The 18,714-nt window shown below is 44.6% G+C and overlaps 1 protein-coding gene across 1 annotated transcript in view; it reads left to right on the top strand.

The window, feature by feature from the left end:
* The window catches only part of RELN (reelin), a 1,304,886-nt gene that overhangs the window by 865,527 nt on the left and 420,645 nt on the right, over positions 1–18,714 (top strand). Inside the window, exon 22 of the mRNA XM_069229640.1 lies at positions 7,106–7,218. Within this exon, the coding sequence (XP_069085741.1) occupies positions 7,106–7,218 (113 nt within the window). The remainder of the gene's footprint in view (positions 1–7,105; positions 7,219–18,714) is intronic.

Raw genomic sequence — 18,714 nt, 5'->3', positions numbered from 1 at the left:
ATGGGATCATGCAAACAATACTGACATTGATATTGGAGTATGAGTCCGACATGTTTGAAACCAAACATGCCTAGGTTCGAAGTAACCATTATGTTGCTAGATCACAGGTAGTGAGTGACCTGTGGCCAGTACATGGGGAAAAATGGCTTCCCCGCATGTAGGAAGTCAAGTGCAATGGAACAGGTGGTCGTATGAGCACCTCTGCTATTGCAGAGATGCCTTAACACACAGGAACCTGCCCTTTGGACTGAAAGAGCCTGCTATAGGGGTGACTCACAGTGACCTGGTACAGTTACCAGCAGTAAAAAGGTGCATGCACATTTCACTCAGGCTGAAATGGCAGGCCTGCAGACACAGTCTGCACGGGCTCCCATGGGTGGCACAATACATGCTGCAGCCCATGGGGATCCCCTGGTGTACCAATGCCCTTTGTACATGAGTACCATATACTAGGGACTTACAGGGATACACCAGCATGCCAATTGTGGGGTGTAAAAAGGTACCAGGGTAACCAACTTTGGAGGAGAGAGCACAATCACTGCGGTCCTTGTTAGCACGATCCCAGTGAAAACAGTCTAAACACACTGACGGACAGGCAAAAGTAGGGGTAACCATGCCAAAAAGAATGACTTTCCTACACCACATCGCGTACCTGAAATGCATTCAAGTCTGTATGCCAGCAAACTAACTGATGCCAAACCCTTGAAGACCACATTCCTCCTATTTGTGAACAACATCGAACATTCTCTGATTCGGACATGGCTCTCTAACTAAACCTAAAAGGCTTCACATGCTAACTGAAAGAACAGGCCAAATCCTTTATGTTCACTCTCAAATCGAACAACTCACTCAATGAGCACATTACCAAGATGACCAAACAGTCTGGTTACAACTCTTTCTGTCCTGAAAAATGTAATTTCTTCCAGGAGAACGCATCAGAACAACAGTTCAAGGCCTAGTCCTCTCCCACCTAGATACAGGCAATCCCATGCTCAACAGCATCCCAGATACCACCCTCACTCCCCTGAAAGGCATCCTTAGTGCAACAGCATGGCTCATCACACTCACTCTAATGAATCTACACTAGCTCCATTTGCAAGCCTGGATCATATTCAAGTTCTGTTGCATCACTTACAAGGCCTTCTACAGCAAGACCTCTGTCTGCCAAGCTAACAATTTAAATAATCTGGAAGTCAGTTTCGTGTAGGGTGCTCCAACTATGCCCAGTCAGAGAATAGACACTGGATAAGGGAGAAAACAATAGAATAAACATTCTCAGCCTGTGACCTTGACATATTTAGCAAGATCCCCTTTGACAGCAGAAGAGCACCAACACTTCTACAATTCATGGAGAAACCGAAAATCCACCTCTTAGGAAACACTACCACAGATAGGCTGGCTTCTCACCCCTTTCAATAGTTCTAACTCCATCTTCTGTCTTCTCCCTTGTGTATCCCCAGTCGGGCTTGCCCACTGTACTATTCTCCGTTACTCGTCAGCTAGGTTCACGCATTAGGAATTCCAAAAATTGCATACATACAACATGGGATCCATTCAGTATTTTGTACACAGAGGAGACTTCTTTGATTCAAAGCTTTCTTTAAAGAATTTCTATAAACTTTTTTCAGCAGTTCTTCGAGTACTGAAAGTAGTGGTGTAACAAAGACCCCCATGTGGGGGAGGGGGTGCCTGAGCTCCAGGAGCCCCCCTCCAGTCTCCTTACACCACTGATTGATTGATCTTTCTTTAACCATGTTTCACTCATATTGCCGTGACTGGTCGCTCCTAGTCCTGCCTACTGCTTACATGTTCAGCATGCTAGGACTGTACTTCTGATGTTGTACGGACTCCACATTACTTTCGCCTCTTCAGTTTATCGCTGGATGCACAGTACCTGGATTCCTCCATGCATGTAGTGTCATGTGACATAGTCTGGTTGTTGCATGGCGAGCAAGAGGAGGTCATCAAATAGGCTGTTTTTTCTACAGACTACAACAGACAATGCAGAAGTAGTGGCAGGGAGATCCTCTGGTGAGCCTTTTATGGTTGTGTGAACGAGAAGTCCTTTATTCCTCCTCATCTGGTGGCCTAACTTCAGTTTGCTGAACGACTGCCTGCTTATTCCTTACTCCTCCACCTTCCCAACCTCCTTTTCCTTTGATAAGCCAAAATAGGATTCACTTTGCTGAGTGTTATGAGCTCCCAGATTTGCCTTCTCTTCATATTCATCCGTGGGTGGTGGGCAAGGATGTCGCCTTCCTGCATAACAGAACAGGGTAGATGTATGCTCAAAGCATGAGGAGAGAATCAGCCCACAAACGTAGCAGCAAGAGGAACGGCTCCATTATGATTGCACCATCGGTATTGCAAAATCAGCAACAAGATCACAAGTTTGACATTCTTAACCTGCGAAATTCCAGATGAAATGGGAAACAAAAAGCATGCATAGATAAAACCGAAATTCTGATTTGAACGTTTTAGCCCTCCTAATGTTGTAATCAACTATAATATCTCCCCTAAACATTTCTGTTGTCCACAGTATAAGTAGTTTTGAAGGCAGGAATACTGGTCCAAATTCCATAACACACAGCGGTCCCCTATGTGCTGACAGGATTTTTTTTTTTAAGAGCCACCTCGATCAACCAAACTATTCATGATAAGGACAATGGGCCGTCCTTTTATTGGGAAATATTATCATCTACTACTACAGAGGATGATTTTGTGCACTGTAAGGTGGAGTAGTTACTGCAAATTGTTAGTTCCATAGCTGCTGCTCTGATGGTGACTTCTTTTCACTTGCAAACTTTGAGAGGTTCTAAATCTAGGGAAGTCAACACAACTATGCCTCTATTTTCAGAACTCCCGGTATTTCCCCAAACACAGACCCTACTTAGCAGCTCCCCGAGATGCTTTTTTCTAATTTTCCTTTCATTGCTTTTGAAGGAACAATAAATTAAGAACATAGAGCTCGTTGCAGAAAGAGAGCATAACTAGGCACTTGTTAATTACATAATCAATGTGTAGTGCACTTTTCAAATGGCAATACAATTCTTAGTTAAATCAATCAATCAAACAAATTTCTTAAGCGCACTACTCACCCGGTAGGATTTCAAGGCGCTGGGGGGGTTACTGCTCGAAAAGCCATGTTTTGAGGTGCTTTCTGAAGGTTAGGAGGTCCCGGGTCTTGCGTAGGTAGGTTGGTGTGGAGGGAGTACCAGGTTTTGGCGGCGAAGTGGGAGAAGGATCTGCCGCCAGAGGTGGTGCGTTGGATGAGGGGGACTGTAGCGAGGGCGAGGTTGCCGGAGCGGAGCTGTCTAGTTGGTTTGTGGAAGTTGATTCGCTCGTTGAGGTAGGCCGGTCCGGTGTTGTGGAGGGCTTTGTGAGCATGGACAAGGATTTTGAAAATTACCCTTTTGTTGATGGACAGCCAGTGTAGGGATCTGAGGTGGGCGGAGATGTGTTCGTGTCGAGGGAGGTTGAGGCTGAGACGTGCGGCTGCGTTCTGGATTCGCTGGAGTTTTCTCTGAAGCTTGGCTGTGGTCCCTGTGTAGAGGGCGTTGCCGTAGCACAGTCTGTTGTTTATGAGGGTGTGAGTGACTGTTCTTCTTGTTTCTAAAGGAATCCATTTGAAAGTCTTGCGTAGCATGCAAAGGGTTTTGAAGCAGGAGGATGATATGGCGTTGATTTGCTGAGTCATGGAGAGAGAGGAGTCCAGTATGATGCCAAAATTGCGTGCGTGGGTGGTGGGTGTTGGGGGTGGTCTAAGTGTGGTGGGCCACCAAGAGTCGTTCCATTCTGTCTTTTCGGGACCGAAGATGATGATCTCAGTTTTTTCTGAGTTAAATTTGAGGTGGCTTGCTGTCATCCAGTTAGCGGTGGCGAGGAGTCCGGCGTGTAGGTTATTCTTGGCACTAGATGGGTCCCTTGTGAGGGAGATGATGAGCTGGGTGTCATCAGCGTATGAAATGATGGTGAAGCTGTGGTGGCGGATGATGTTGGCGAGAGGAGCCATGTAGATATTGAAAAGGGTGAGGCTGAGGGAGGATCCTTGGGAGACCCCACAGATGGTCTTGGTGGCTGTAGACCAGAAAGGAGGGAGGCGAACTCTTTGGGTTCTTTTGGAGAGGCAGGAGGTGAGCCAGTCCAGGGCTTTGTGGCGAATTCCGGCATCGAAGAGGCTTGTGCGGAGGCGTGTGTGATGTGTTTCAATAAACAGTGACGTGATAAATGTTGAGTGTAAGTACTGTAACTCAGTCATGATTGACAAAATGTGTAGGCTATTAAAGTGAATGGTATGCTTTGATGTGGTGTGGAGAGAGTGGTCAAGGTTGAACTCAAAAGAGGTCATGGTAACCTTGTAACCTTAGGCAGAAGAGTGAGGTGGTGTTTAAGACTATGCTTGAACCAAATCTCTCAGGGACAGATAGGATGTCTCCATTATTCCAAAGAAGAAGCCCTGAGGTACAGGTAGCTGGGTGGAGGGGAATAGTGTGCTCACACTTCGTGCTTGAGCTTTCTTTTTCAATTGTTATGAACACTGTTTTCCAGTCTTAACTACTGCTATTTTTCTCTCTAAGGTGTTTGTAACCATTCATTTTTTTTTTTTTTTTATATAAGAAGGAAACGCCATGTAGTATTATCCCTATAAAGTTTGGTTGTGCAGTGTTTGAACTGGATTCACCATCTCACAATTCCATGGAACCTTGAGAGATATTTGTTGGAGGAGTTACAGTTGAGGCTTACCTGTCTCTTTGTTCATGTTCTGGTGGCTCATTGGATCGCAACAGCTGTAGTCATGCAATAAACATATTTGACAATCACCTGGTGCCTACACTTGATTGAGGAACATACAAAGGCCCTCATTATGACTTCGGTGGACGGAAAAGCCCGTCTACCGAAGTTCCAACGGGGAGGTCGCCAGTGTGGCTGCCTCCTTGCCAGGGCCATTACGAGTTTCCCGCTGGCCCAGCAGGAAACAGCCTACTGCATTGTCTCTGGCTCATAATAGAGCTGACGGCAATGCTGTAATGAGTAGGGTACACCATCACCCGTCGCACTGTTTACTGTCTGCTAGGCAGACAGTGAACATTGCTTCAGGGCTGGCCAAGGGACATGGGCAGTGCAGGAACCCTCCTGGGGCACCCTGCACCTGTCTCCGTCAGGCTTTTAATGGCAGGGTTACCGGCATGAAACCACTGGCAGAGAGGGGGGTTTGTATTCCCCAGGGCTTGCCTGCTTGCAGCACTGCCCTGGAGGATTAGGACCACCAGCACTGCGGGACCGTCATAGGGCCAAAAACTGGTGGTGCTGGCGGTCTGACCGCAGCGCTACCGTCGCAGTCATAATGTGGCGGACCGACCGCCACCACGACCCTGGCAGTCAATAGACCACCAGGGTCGTAATGAGGTCCAAAATGTCCATTCAGTGAGATCAGTCTAGGGATTCACAGTAAAAAACTTACAATGTAAGTGTTTATAGGCTACCAGCAGCTCTAGCTGCTAGTAAGAGTTCATACCAGTACAGAACTACAACAAACAGCAAATGTAAATAGAAGGGCTTTGGATCACACCTTTCAGCCATTGCCTTTTTGTAGCCAGTCTCCATCTGCTATTGGTTTTATGAAGTGTCCTTCTCAGTTTGGACCAGCCCACAGCATTTTGTACTTACATAGACTTTACACATTGGCCTTTTCCATTGGGAATAGAATTAAAGTGGTCCCTCTGTAGATCACTACTTCTAATCACAAGTCAACTCTCCTTGCAAATACAAATAAATAACACTGGGTTAATGCACAACTCCAGCTGCTTGAAAGTAATGAACTGTGTTGACAGTGACAGGCCTGAGCATTTGCAGGCACTTCTGCAGCTTCCTGTCCCACTCTTGTGCTATTTATTCTTCAAACATAGTGGACTTTCAAAATGTATGAAAAAACTGACTAGGAAATTCAGAATTCCAAATATCAACCTACAAAAGTATTTACAGCAGAATAACAGCTAGCACTAACTTGTAAAGACATGTATATAGAAGTATATTTGGGTTTAGCTCCACATCTACGTACCTTGAAGATATATGTACCTTTATGCATGTAGGTATACTGACTGTGATGATATAGTGGTAGTTATGTTCTGGAGTGAGTGTTTTTGTAGGTCGATGTGAAAAATACAATATTTTGGCAGCACACAAAAAAAGCCTTTGCACAGGTTGTAGTTGGTAACTGCACAGAGGTATCTATGCACTGGGAATGCGTTATTGCACATAAGCCAAATGGAATAATAAACAATGGGCTGTTGATTGAGGGTACATCGATTGAGCTGCTGAGTGCTCACTGCCAATTGACTGATAAAGACATTCAGGACACGCAGCATCAGGGGCTCCCTCGGACCCATTACCACATCACATTTTCAACTTGGCCAGTGCCACCCTTGCCCACGCGATATGCCAGACTATCAACTGCTCCATCCAAACCGCCACCTTACCATCCGACTGGAAGCCAGTTATTGTGTAGGCTTGTGCAGACAGCACCTCTACAGTAGGTAGTATTCCAGCTCACCTAAACTTGCATAAGAGCAGGTTTATTTTAGTAGGAAGAGTCACACAGAAACGTATGATAACTTATGATTCATTGGTGAAAACCTGGGGCCACATGATAGACAGTGCACTGTCCCACTCTGAGCCACAGCGCATGCGTAGGTCTGTGCGACAAGCACGGAGTAGGACAGCACCCTCTATCACAAGAAAGGCATTGTTCACAGTACAAACACAACCCACACCTGCCCTGGTAACAGAGCATTAGTGAAGACGGACTGGCAGTCTCAGCCAAGGTGAAGGTGGCAACTCAGCCTGCATTTGAAAGGCGGGAAGGCAGAGCTACCCCTGCAGGTGGGTACAGTGAGTGACAGAATGCACCTGTGAGGATATCTGAGGGGAGAGACCATGAGATACTTTGTTGAACAAACTCGGATGTGCTGTTACTCATTCTCTGGTGAGGTGTCAGCCAATCCATTACTACTGAGATAACTACTAAAATGAGAAGTGAAACATAGCATATGGTGTTCAGATTAATTCATATGAACCAATTAACTCTATTCACTTTTTCTTTCTGTAGGAATGTCTTCCTAGTATGCCCAGCTGCCAGGAGTTTACAGCTGCGAGCATCTATCATTCCAGTGAGTTCACAAACTGGAGAAGAATTACAGTAATTTTACCACAGAAAACATGGTAAGACCACTTATGACACTGGCATAGCAAATACGTATGACCCAGTTACTATTAGATCTGATCTGGTATCATTTTAGCACAGTTCAAGTCATGAGGGCTTTCTTTGGAGCTGAACCTTTGGGCAGGATTGAGCGAAGATCTGGGAATAGTGAGAAGTATAGTAAGCAAAGCCATGCATGAAAACAAGGCAATACCAGTTCTCTAAACTTTTGGCTATCACTCATAAAGCTCAATAAATCCCATGTCTTAAACCGCAACATGTTACAAAGTGGAATTCTCTACGAACTGCTTAGCGTACCGTTATCTTTAAGACCATGCTGTACTGGAATGTTCCTTCATTGTTTGCTGACTAGGAATATCACAATTGATGATGCCCTTTGCCCGAGTTACAAGCCAAAGCCGTAGACAAATGACCCCCAACGGGAGAACGGGCAGTTCATGACTCGTATAGCCCATGGCAGAGACAATCATTTTATCAGAACATTCCACCCTTTGAGTACAGAAAGTTTTATATTAAACAAGGAGGAACCCAAAGAGAAACTTTGGAATCATTGAGCTGACATTATTTTCTAATCATCATTCCACCTCACAGCATTGTCTTTAACAGAATTCGCAAATTTCCAGGCTCCTTCTGTCCTACTTTAAGAAATTACTTTAATCTGTTTGTCAAAGTCCTCCACCTCGCAGTACATGTGAAATATAATATCTGCATGTTATTGTGCATGATCCATTGCGTTAGTAAAGCAGGCAATTGCTGAGTAATACATCTGCTATGATATTGTCTATGAAGTCACTTCGGAGTACATTTCCTTCTCTATCGTGCTCTGCATCAGTACTCATGAAAACTTGGGGGAGCTTCTGCAGGACCCACAGTCCTCAGAAGCAAGTTCACTGTAATTTTTCATTACCACAATCATTTCTATTTCTCCACCATATAAATATTTTCCTTTGAAATAAATTATTTCTTTATTTGACATCTTATAGTACTTTTACAAAAGTGTTTGTACCAAACAAAAAAACAATATTCAGTTCAGTCTAGAAACAAAGAATGCTGTGACGCACAAGCAGCACATCAGTTCATAGGAGGGCTATCCTTCAGGGGAAATCTAGTTTAACAGATCCTTCTTGATACGTAATTTAAATACTGTCAGAAGTGGAGAGTATCACAGAAACTAGTAGTTCCTTTCAGAGTTTTGGACCCAGCACAGTAAGACCTAAATGGGAAGGACTACAAGGAAGACGAGGATATACTAGGAGATCATAGTTAGCCAAACATATGTGCTTGAAAGGTTGATAATCATGAAGTGAGAAACATAGGTGAAGTGGAATAAGACATTCGATAATTAAATTGAAATTGAAAGACTAAGTAACCAATGTCGCCATGCTAAATAAGGGGTAACATGATTAGAAATTAAATTCCAAACAGACTATGAGCTCACAAGTGAAGAATTGAATGTAGCTGAAGGAAAGCAAACAGTGGAAGAATTAAATAAAGAGAACAATGTTAAATCAAATGAGACAGGATGAGGCTGTGAATTAGAAGTCTGACAGCAGAGAATGGAGGAAAGGACAGGATTGTTTTTAAAATTGTACAGTTGAATACAGAATGTTCAGGAACCAATGTAAGAAACCCAGCTGGTTCACAACAGAACTCCAAGAGTCAAAACGCACCTGCAGACGACTGGAATGAAAATGGAGAACCAGCAAAACATCTGCAGACCACACAGCCTGCAAAGATGCAGTCACCACACATCATCATCACATCAGAGTCTCCATGAAGGCTGCCATTTAAGAACGCACAACAACAAGGATCTTTTCACCACAGTCAAGGAATTCACGAACCCTGGGGTAGACACCTCAGACAGTCCCCTCTCTCAAGACCTTTGTGACAACCTTGCCAGCTTTTTCCACCAGAAAACCAAGGACATATATGAAGGATTCAAGAATCAAAGCCTGCCCCCACCACCCACCACCCACCAGCACCACCACAGACCCCACGTCACAGCCAACTCTGAGCAACTGGATCCCTATCTCCACAGAAGATACTCAGAAACTCCTGAGCACAATCCATTCAGGGGCACCCTTGGACCCATTACCACATCACATTTTCAACTTGGCCAGTGCCACCCTTGCCCACGCGATATGCCAGACTATCAACTGCTCCATCCAAACCGCCACCTTACCATCCGACTGGAAGCCTGCAGAGAGGGAAACGGCCCTCCTTGCAGCCACTGACGACATCTGCACCTTATTGGACCATAGAGACACGGCTGCCCTCATCCTCCTCTACCTATCAGCTGCTTTCAACACAGTCTCCCACTCCACCCCATGCACCAGACTCCACGACACCAGCATCCATGGCAAGGCACTGGAATGGATCCGATCCTTCCACACCAGAAGAACCCAGAGTGTCAGACTTCCACAGTTCACCTGAGCACCCTTGGAAACCTGCTGCAGAGTAGCACAGGGCTCTTCCCTAAGTCCATCCCTCTTCAACATCTACATGGCTCCACTCGCTAAAGTCGTCAGACAGCACGGCCTAAATATTGTCTCCTATGGGACAATACTCAACTTATCCTCTCCCTGACTGACGACCCTGCACAGCCAAAAGCAACTTTTACAATGGAATGAGAGCAGTCGCCGCCTGGATGAAAGTCAGCTGCCTCAAACTCAACATAGACAAGACAGAGATCTGTGTTCTGGGCTCCACGCCTCCGCTTGGAACGACTCCTGGTGGTCTATGCCCTAGGTAACGCCCCCGCCCCCACTGACTATGCACATAACCCAGACATCATCCTGGACTCCACACTATCTATGACCCGTCAAGTCAATGCTGTCTCATCGTCATGCTTCCACACTCTCCGTCTCCTCTCCATCTCCGTCTCCTCTGGAAGATCTTCGAGTGGATCCCCACCAAGAAGGATGGTCACTCATGCACTGGTCAGCAGTAAACTGAACTACGGCAACACACTCTACACCGGCATCAAAAAGAAGCTACAAGCAAGACTACAGACTTGCCTCCTCTGCCATCCCCAGAATCGGGAAGAGCACAGCCAGAGGCAGATCCTTCTCTTACCTCACAGTTCGGACCTGGAACACACTCTCACTCAGCCTCAGACAGGCCCCCTTGCTGACGCAGTTCAGTAAGGACCTCAAGACCTGGCTCTTCGAATGATCAGCACCCACATGACCGCTCCTAGAGACCCCATGGGTGATAAGCCTCGATATACAAGTATCTGATTGATTGTGATTTGTTTCTGAAAAGCAAATGGTCAGAAGTCAAAAATTATGCTAAATTATCGGTAGTCTCAGTAGATGTATTGGAATATGGAGTTAAAAAAGAGATAGGGGATAAGATGTAATTTGAAGTGGGAAAAACATGACATCTCTTTTAAATGGATTGGAAATGAGAAAGTGTGATGTTATCCACTTTTCAATTGGAGGCAAGCAGGCAGAAAGACGAGCCTGAAGAGAAGCAGGGAACTTAGAAAATGAGAAATAAACGTGACTATCATCAGCAGAAAAATGTGTGTGAAAACTAAAAGAGATGATGGAATATAGTGGCACTGTGTAGCAACTATATAGTAATGGTCCATGCTTCTACACCTCGATGTAATAAGGAGATTCTGGTAGACTTTTGCAGGCATCCTCTCCAACGACTTTTTAAAAATTAGATTTATGCGTTCATATCCATTATTTGGAATGTATATGATTAACTGTTGGAAAATAGGTTATTGTAAGGGCAGGTAAGTACCTACACTTAGCAATAGGCCACTAACCTCCACTTAGGTCCAGTTAGGTCTCAGTAAATTAAACCTAGCTCAACCCTTGGTAGCTTGGCAATGAGCAACAAGGCTTAGCCGAAGAGTCAAAGTGTAAAGCATTCAAATATCACAAAACAGTAACTAAATAAAACACAGGAAACAGTTTAAAAATCCAAAATCAATTGATAAAAATAGGAGATATTTGTAGCTTTTAAAATTGGATAAGAGGAACCGGAAAAATCATTTTTTTAAGAATTAATGCTTTCTAGCGCATAGAAACAAAAAGTGCCAGTCTGGTCGCACCTCTACCGGGGCAAAATCAAAGTTTAAGGCTGACCGTGATGGAGCCCGGCTCGGCTACAGCCCGCAGGAGGCCTCGGTCAAAAGTTTACCTTAGGACTTAGTCGTTTTTCTGGAGATTTTCTTCAGCGGGACCAAGTTGCCAGTCCAATCCGACCTCCTGGAACTCTTCCTCGGATACGCGTCGCGGGAGCCCTCATGGAGATTTTTATCTTCGGAATTAGTCGTTTTTTCGAGGTGAAAATCCTTCGACCGGGGAAAAATTGAATCTTGATCCGACGTCCTTGGGTCCCTCTTTGGATACACTGCCTGGGAGGTCCCGGTCAACTTCCTACATTCGGACTTAGTCACTTTTTCTGAGATTTTCTTCTCCGGGACGAACCTGCAAGTCAGGCCGGGTCGTGGTTGAGGCAAGCTGGCTAGAGTTGCCATGGCGGGTCGGTCCCTTTATGGAGCTTTTTTCCAAAAGTTCTCTAAACTTCTCCAAACTTCTGGATCTTCTTCCAGATGTTCCTTTAAGGGTCTTTTGAGGTCTACAGCTCACCCCAAGGTTCCAGAAGCTCTGAGATGCTCTTTTAGGGTTCGGACTACAACTCCCAGAATGCACCTGGCACAAACTTCTTTTTGGCCACTGGGCAGTGGTCAGCTGGTTGGTTTCTTCAGGAGTTGGTGCAGGGGACTCTGGTAAGCAAGTTTTCACCTCTAGCAAACAGGGAGTCCCTCCTTGAACCAGTTAAAGCCAGGCAAAGTCCTTCTTGTGGTGAAGCCCCAGTATGCAGCTCGTGCAGTTCTCCAGAGTGCAGTGTCCAGGTGCAGGTCAGGGTCCAGCAGGGCAGTCCTTGTTCTTCTGTAGTTCTTCCTTGTTGGAATCTGATAGGGACCTGAGGTGTGGGTGCAGGTCTGCCAGTTTTATCCTTGCTCCTGGGTGAAAAACAGGGGGGTCATGGTTCTCCAATCAGGGGCAGGGTCCTTCCCCTGTGATGACCACTTCCTGGGAAGTGTGGCGGCAAAAATCAATCCCAGGGAGCAACATTCCTCAAAAATCCATCATGGCTGAAAGTGATTTTTGGAGGTTACATCAGGCTGAGCCCACCCACTGGTGTGGCTAAAAATCCTAAACACACCCCTCTCCTGTCCTCTCCTAATCGAATCAAGGGGGCACCTAATTGTCTGGGTTTGCAGGATGTGAGGGTGTTGCTGGGTTGCTCCAAATGTTCTTCCCTGCCTTTGAAGACCAGTTTGGCAGCCCTCCCCCTTCCTGCTTCCCCATCTGCTGAGGGGAGATCTCCTCCCCCAGGCACATCACTTTGTGTTGAGCCAGGCCACTTCACACCTCATCCAGGCAGCTTGGCAAGGCTGCAAGAGGCTGGCCAGTCAGAGCAAACAGCAAAAACACTGCAGTGCTGAAGTTGGCAACTTTTCAGGAAAAGTTTAAAACTCCTTACCTGAACATGTTATATTAAATCCAACAACTGGAAGTTGTGGGATTTATTATAACAATTAATTTGAAACCAAACTTGTGGTATCTGTTACTTAAGGGGACTTTTAAAATTAAAATAAAGTCTCCCCATTCTAGCCTATGAAGGCCATTCACTACAATGAGGGAAAACAAATTTGGCTGTTTTACCTCACTAGGGCTTATAAAACTAGTTTTTATAAGGTCCCTGTTTATAGTTACATGGCCCCACAGCCCTGGGGGCACATAGGGCATGCTTTAGGGGTGACTTGTATGTAAAAATAAGGTAGTTTAAGACTTTGGAACTACTTTTAATTCCAAAGTCGACTTTGCATGTAACTTTAATTTAAAAGCAGCCAGCAAGGCAGGCCTGCCTTTAAAATGACACTGGACACCTCAGCAGTGCACCTATGGGGGCACTACCTATGCTGGGGTCCCTAAACCTACATGCCCTACCATACTCTAGGGACTCATAGGTAGGTTAATTTTGCCAATTATAATTAGCCTAATTTGCATATCCACTTTACACAGAGCACTGGCCCTGGGACTGGTAAGCAGTACCTAGGGCACAGCCAAGAGTCAGTAACCACCAGTACCTATCCAAAACGTTTGGGGGTGACCAGGACAAAAAGGAGGACTTTCCTACACTAACCACAGAGTTTGGGTTTTCACCGTCCCCTAATATCTGGCCCCAGCAAACAGCGACATCCCTTCCCAGTCCACTGTTGAAAATCTACCTTACTGGTAGATATTAGCTAATTTTATTTTAATATCTATCTGAATACTAAATGTCAATAGCAGGATTATTTTAGTAGGAAGAGTCACACAGAAACATAGGTTAGTGATGATGGCCTGGCGGTTTGAAGTCATTAGTGTGCTTTTCACTGTGAAGGTGGCAACTGAGCCCACATTTGAAAGGCGGGAAGGCAGAGCTCCCCCTACAGGTGGGTACCGTGAATGACAGCATGCACCTGTGGAGGATATCTGAGGGGACAGTCCATGAGATGCTCTGTTCTACAAACTCGGATGTGTTCGGGCTTTTTGACCTCCTAAATTGAAATCCGGAGCACAAACAAGTTGTAAGTCAGGCCTTTCATTATTTTGAAACGGTAGATTTAATTTTTATAAGATGATTCACTTTAATTTGAAGTACCTTTCTTACACTTGTTTTCGGCAGAAGCGTGATCTGTGCATAATGACAGTATAATTCGGAGCCTGGGCCCTGTTACACAGCTACAATGTCATGTTTTTCTAACCTTTGCGTTCCGATTCATGGAAAAACACTGCCCCAGAACAGGCGCCATAAAGAAACTCTCATTACCAAGGACTCCATCCCTGGAAGATCATAAAAGAGAGACGCGTGGATTAAAAATATTAAACGTGGGCATCTGCTCTCAGAAAATTGTATGGTACATGAATTGAGCATTTGTTACACTGATGAAAATTTATTTCAGTTTTATGTGAAGACATTTACATAAGAGTAGAGCATAATGAGAACCAAACAGCTGTTCCATGCTGCCTCTGTGAGCTGATCAACACCCAATGGCCGGATGGGTAGTTTAGTGAAAATGGAATTACAGAAGCTGGGAAGTTATTGGATGCAATTATATCAACATTTGGTTTTCAGGGGATCGCGTTTATTAATCACGTTAAGAAAACAGTCTTTAATAAAAGCAATGTATTGTGACATTTTGCCTCATTTTGGAATCCACCTGGCCTTGTCTCTAAGATGTGAAGTCTACTGCAGTCCAGAGAGTAGATACAGATGGATGGGAGCATCAGCGTGATGGAGGAGTCTACTGTACGATTTTATGTGCCTGAAGCTGTGATAAATATCACTAGTTATCAGTGCGATAGGCTTACAACCTAGGGGGTCTCATATAGGTCAAAGAGGGCAGGAACTATACTATATTTTCAGGCTGACCGCCGACTATGTAAAGGAGTTTCACGTACATTCGCCGCACAAAAATGTATCTCATGCGGCTACCTTGAAAATATGGCATGGATCTGGCCCTTCCGGGCCTACATTGGACGTCCCTGGTTTCAACATTAGTCAGTAACCTCAGCTTTCGTCTGGTTAGTGCTGAAAAAATGATCTCCGCTTTTTTAAGCAACTGAAATACTTGCCACATCGGAAGTCACAAAAACACAAGGCACATATGGATATTGAGACAGTTCGTAACCAGGATCAGAGATTTGTTTTCCATATGAGCTCAACTTGGCAGCAACAAATCACAAAATGAGGTATGAGGACGCTGAGCTCAGAGGACCGTATTATAATTCTGTTTGGACCTGTGTAGGAGGCTTTCCGTGCCCCAGTTTCAAAAGTCACCACACTTTTTACAGCACATACACTAATGTGCCTGGTCCACTATTTAGCTCCATTGCTGTACACATCACAGCTCAGACACAACAGAGTGATGAACCGGGCCCATGGCTCCCTTGTGTGTGTAGGTGCAGGTGTAAAAAGAACTGCGGGCCTGATGTACAAAGCCAAAGCCTGTGACCCCAAAATGTGTTTTTTTTTTAAAAATCTAACAAACCTGTTTTGCAATTTGGTAACATGTCACCAAATCGCAAATTGGGTTTAAAAAGGCATAACCACTCGCTATTTGGAAGGGGCACGTTTAGAGCATCTCTTAGATAGTGATTGTTTATGGTTTGAATTAGTATTTTGAGACCGTAATCTGGTTGCAAAACATTGAAATGTGTCTGATTTCTGATTTGGGGTGGTAACACCTTTACAAAAAGGAAGGAGTCCCTTTGGGATGCATTTCCTTTGGGACCCATATCCTTTAGGGAATGTAAACAAAAGTTTGTGCAGAGTAAGCAGTGGTCCAGGGGACACTAACAGGCATAGTGTCCAATCACAGTGAGTCTCATTTACTGACCTACCTCATGGATAGTGATGAGGTAGGTTGGATTGCAACCCACTGGGATTCGGAATTGTGCAAGCCAGCCTATTAGTACATAGGTTAGATTGCAAAATTATTTTCCATTCTCTTTTTGAGAATGGAAACTTAGTTCATGAGGCCCTATGATTCGGCTGTAGGTGCTAATAGATAAAATGATGATGATAGAATGATAAGCATTTGCCTATTGTAGAAGCATGTAAGTAGCAGGTAACAGGATCAAACAGTGGAAGAGGATACAAGAAGCTAAATACCACACGTGACCTATGAGTACGTCAAGGATTGCGGCATGACTGCAAGAAGCATATCAGGAGGCATGTGGCTCAGGTGAAAGATCAAGCGTCTAACATCATCGTTACACACTTGCAGTAGCTAGGCCTCGTGTCGACACTAGGACAAGGGGAGGCATGGGAAGGCTTAGCCATAGACACAGGGGAGTGAACACATATCAATATCTCTAGACATGAAAGGATGATGGGCAGAAATTTAAACTGATTAGGAACCCTTCGATTGGCACCACATCAACTCAGCGGAGCACAGTGGCAGTGACTGCGTCAATATGACTTCCAGGAGCTAGGATGGAGTTTTAGGAGCAAGAAATCCAGGCCACGCTTGTATTTGGTTTTACCTACTACCATCATGTGATATAATTCTTACAGACAGTCCTACTAGAGGAAGTGCTACATATATATACACATTTATATTTGACTTCTGTTATCTATTTTCCTGCAGTCTATTGCACATGTGGTGTTCACCTGTGACTCCTAAACATGGTGCAGTTGTCTTCTACAGATGTAAAATTTGTAGTTTTTTATCAAAGACCACAGCATTGCGGGTCTGCTATTCATGGGTAAGGCTTACTAAAAATAAATGGTTATTAAAATCTTGGCATTGCATGTTTATTATACCCTTCATGTGACTATTGAAACTAACTGAATAAGGGGCATTTTTCCGTTCTGCGAAGCACGAATGATCTACAGTTCTGGCATTGTAGTAGATCCCAGCCCATGTTTTGCCCGTTTCCCTCTCCTTCCAGAACAGTTCCACATGGGAGACCTTAAGGCTCGAGCAGCGAACATGTCAGTGAGAGGGCACTCCTCCTCCCTGGGTAGAAGCGGGCGACATTACACTGGTCTGACAACTGTTCCTTTTTGTGGCATTTCCACCGATTATTTAGTGATACAGACACAATATTATTCTAAATGTATTAGTGAGTCAAATCTGAGAGAAAATTATCAGGAGCAATTGCCTAAGAATTGAAATTCAAAAGTGGTTTAACAGAAACGTGTCACTTACCTCAGATAATGGGGTGACATTTACCACAATAAAAATGCTATGCTATATATTGTACAACTGTATTTCTAAATAGCAATTAAATTCATACTTTCCAAGATAGAGCTAGGTTAATGTAGAGGATATGATATTATTATCATACAGGATATCTCATGCAATATACTGACAGTGGCGGCGGCCACTGAACGGGGTGGCGGGGCATAAAAAAATAAAGACATTAAAAAAAAAAACACTTACCTGTTTCTTTCGGAGACGTGATTGCATTTCCTCCGTCCTCTTCCCACCTGCACTGCACACTGGCTCCCAGCCAATCACAACGCTGCTGTCAGTAGCATGACAGCAGGGTTGTGATTGGTGTGAGCACCCTGCTTTGTAGCTCACAGAGGAATGCCTGTGCACTTTCTCCACCCGGCTATGAAATGCAGCAAAGTACGCATGTCTGTTTGGCCAGGAGAACACTGCCGGCCAAACAGACCTGCGCACTTATTGTGCACATTAAAATCCCCCTCCTGTCGTCACCCAGCTCCCTCTAACCCACCCTGCCCTAATCCAGCTTCGAGGAAAAATAAAATGATAGCCATGATTCATTTTTATTATTTTATTTTTCCTTGCCCTTGTGCTTGATAGCAGCCGGGCGCCGCCACTGTGTACTGACCTACTTCCGTAGGTAGTCATGCATTTTATTTGTCTGACAGAATGTGCGCAGACAGTGATTTGTATAGTTTGTTAACTCATAAGACCGCACATATCCCTACCTTAGATGCGAACGATTTGTTAACGAGGAGACAAGGTAGTTAAAGGAGGGCGTTTCTTTCCTACCCACAATTAAGGAATGTCTTCATTTTGTTGCGTCCGTCGTATTCACTTATTTGGAATTCAGATCGATGTTTAATAGAGTTCATGAATTTAACTCTGTTATGGCGTACTTCTTCAGGACAATGGTGCCCCACCCATCCATAGTAAAAAGAATCTAAGTGGTACATTTGCATCATGGAGCCTAATTAAGTGAAAGGCAGTGAAGCCAGTAAAATCCAGGAGACATGGTGTAAATGGAAAATCACTTTCAGAAGCATTGCAAAGAAGCCATAGTTTCGGCACTTACAATATATCAGGGAAGACGTAAAGCTATGTCATTAATGGACCACCATTAATGCATGCCTTATTAGTGAGCCCCAAGGAATGTCGGCACTGAAACCTATGACACAACAAAAGGCGGAACCCTTTTCCGAAAAGATAACCTTAAGGCCCATTACTGCAATCTGAAAGCAGAATGGAAAACAAATCACTTACATCTTGAAATCACCAGGGAATCAGTGTAAACCCCCAAGCAGTGTAGGGCAGCAGTGACTGCCTGGTGGCAGCTCAGCAACACGAGTTAATACTGCTGAGATCGTACAAGAGACTGCTGAGGAAAACGTCAGCGGGCTGGGTGTTCTGACAAGAACATTCACAAGAGGGACTTGATACCCACAACCCAAATCTAGCTTCTCGGGATCTCCGTGGTCCACTAGATTCATGGTCGCTTGCCCTTCCAAAACAATTCGGTATGTTCTTGTCTCTCTATCTCTCTGGCTCTCCTTTCACCCTCTTCTATCTCTCTCTCGTCTTGCCTGTCTCTTTTCCTCTTTCTCTCGTCGACTCTCTCTCTTTGTCCTATTTGTCTGTCTTTGACTGCCTCTTTCTCCTTTTTGTTTCCATGTCTCACTCTCTCTCTCCTTTCTTTCTTTACGTCTCTCTCTCTGTTCTTTTGACCTCTTTATCGCTTTCTCTT

Source organism: Pleurodeles waltl, chromosome 4_1 (assembly GCF_031143425.1).
Source record: "Pleurodeles waltl isolate 20211129_DDA chromosome 4_1, aPleWal1.hap1.20221129, whole genome shotgun sequence".
NCBI classification, from domain to species: Eukaryota; Metazoa; Chordata; class Amphibia; order Caudata; family Salamandridae; genus Pleurodeles; species Pleurodeles waltl.
Note: the sequence above shows the minus strand (reverse complement) of the source record. Positions and strands in the feature narration are given on the sequence as shown.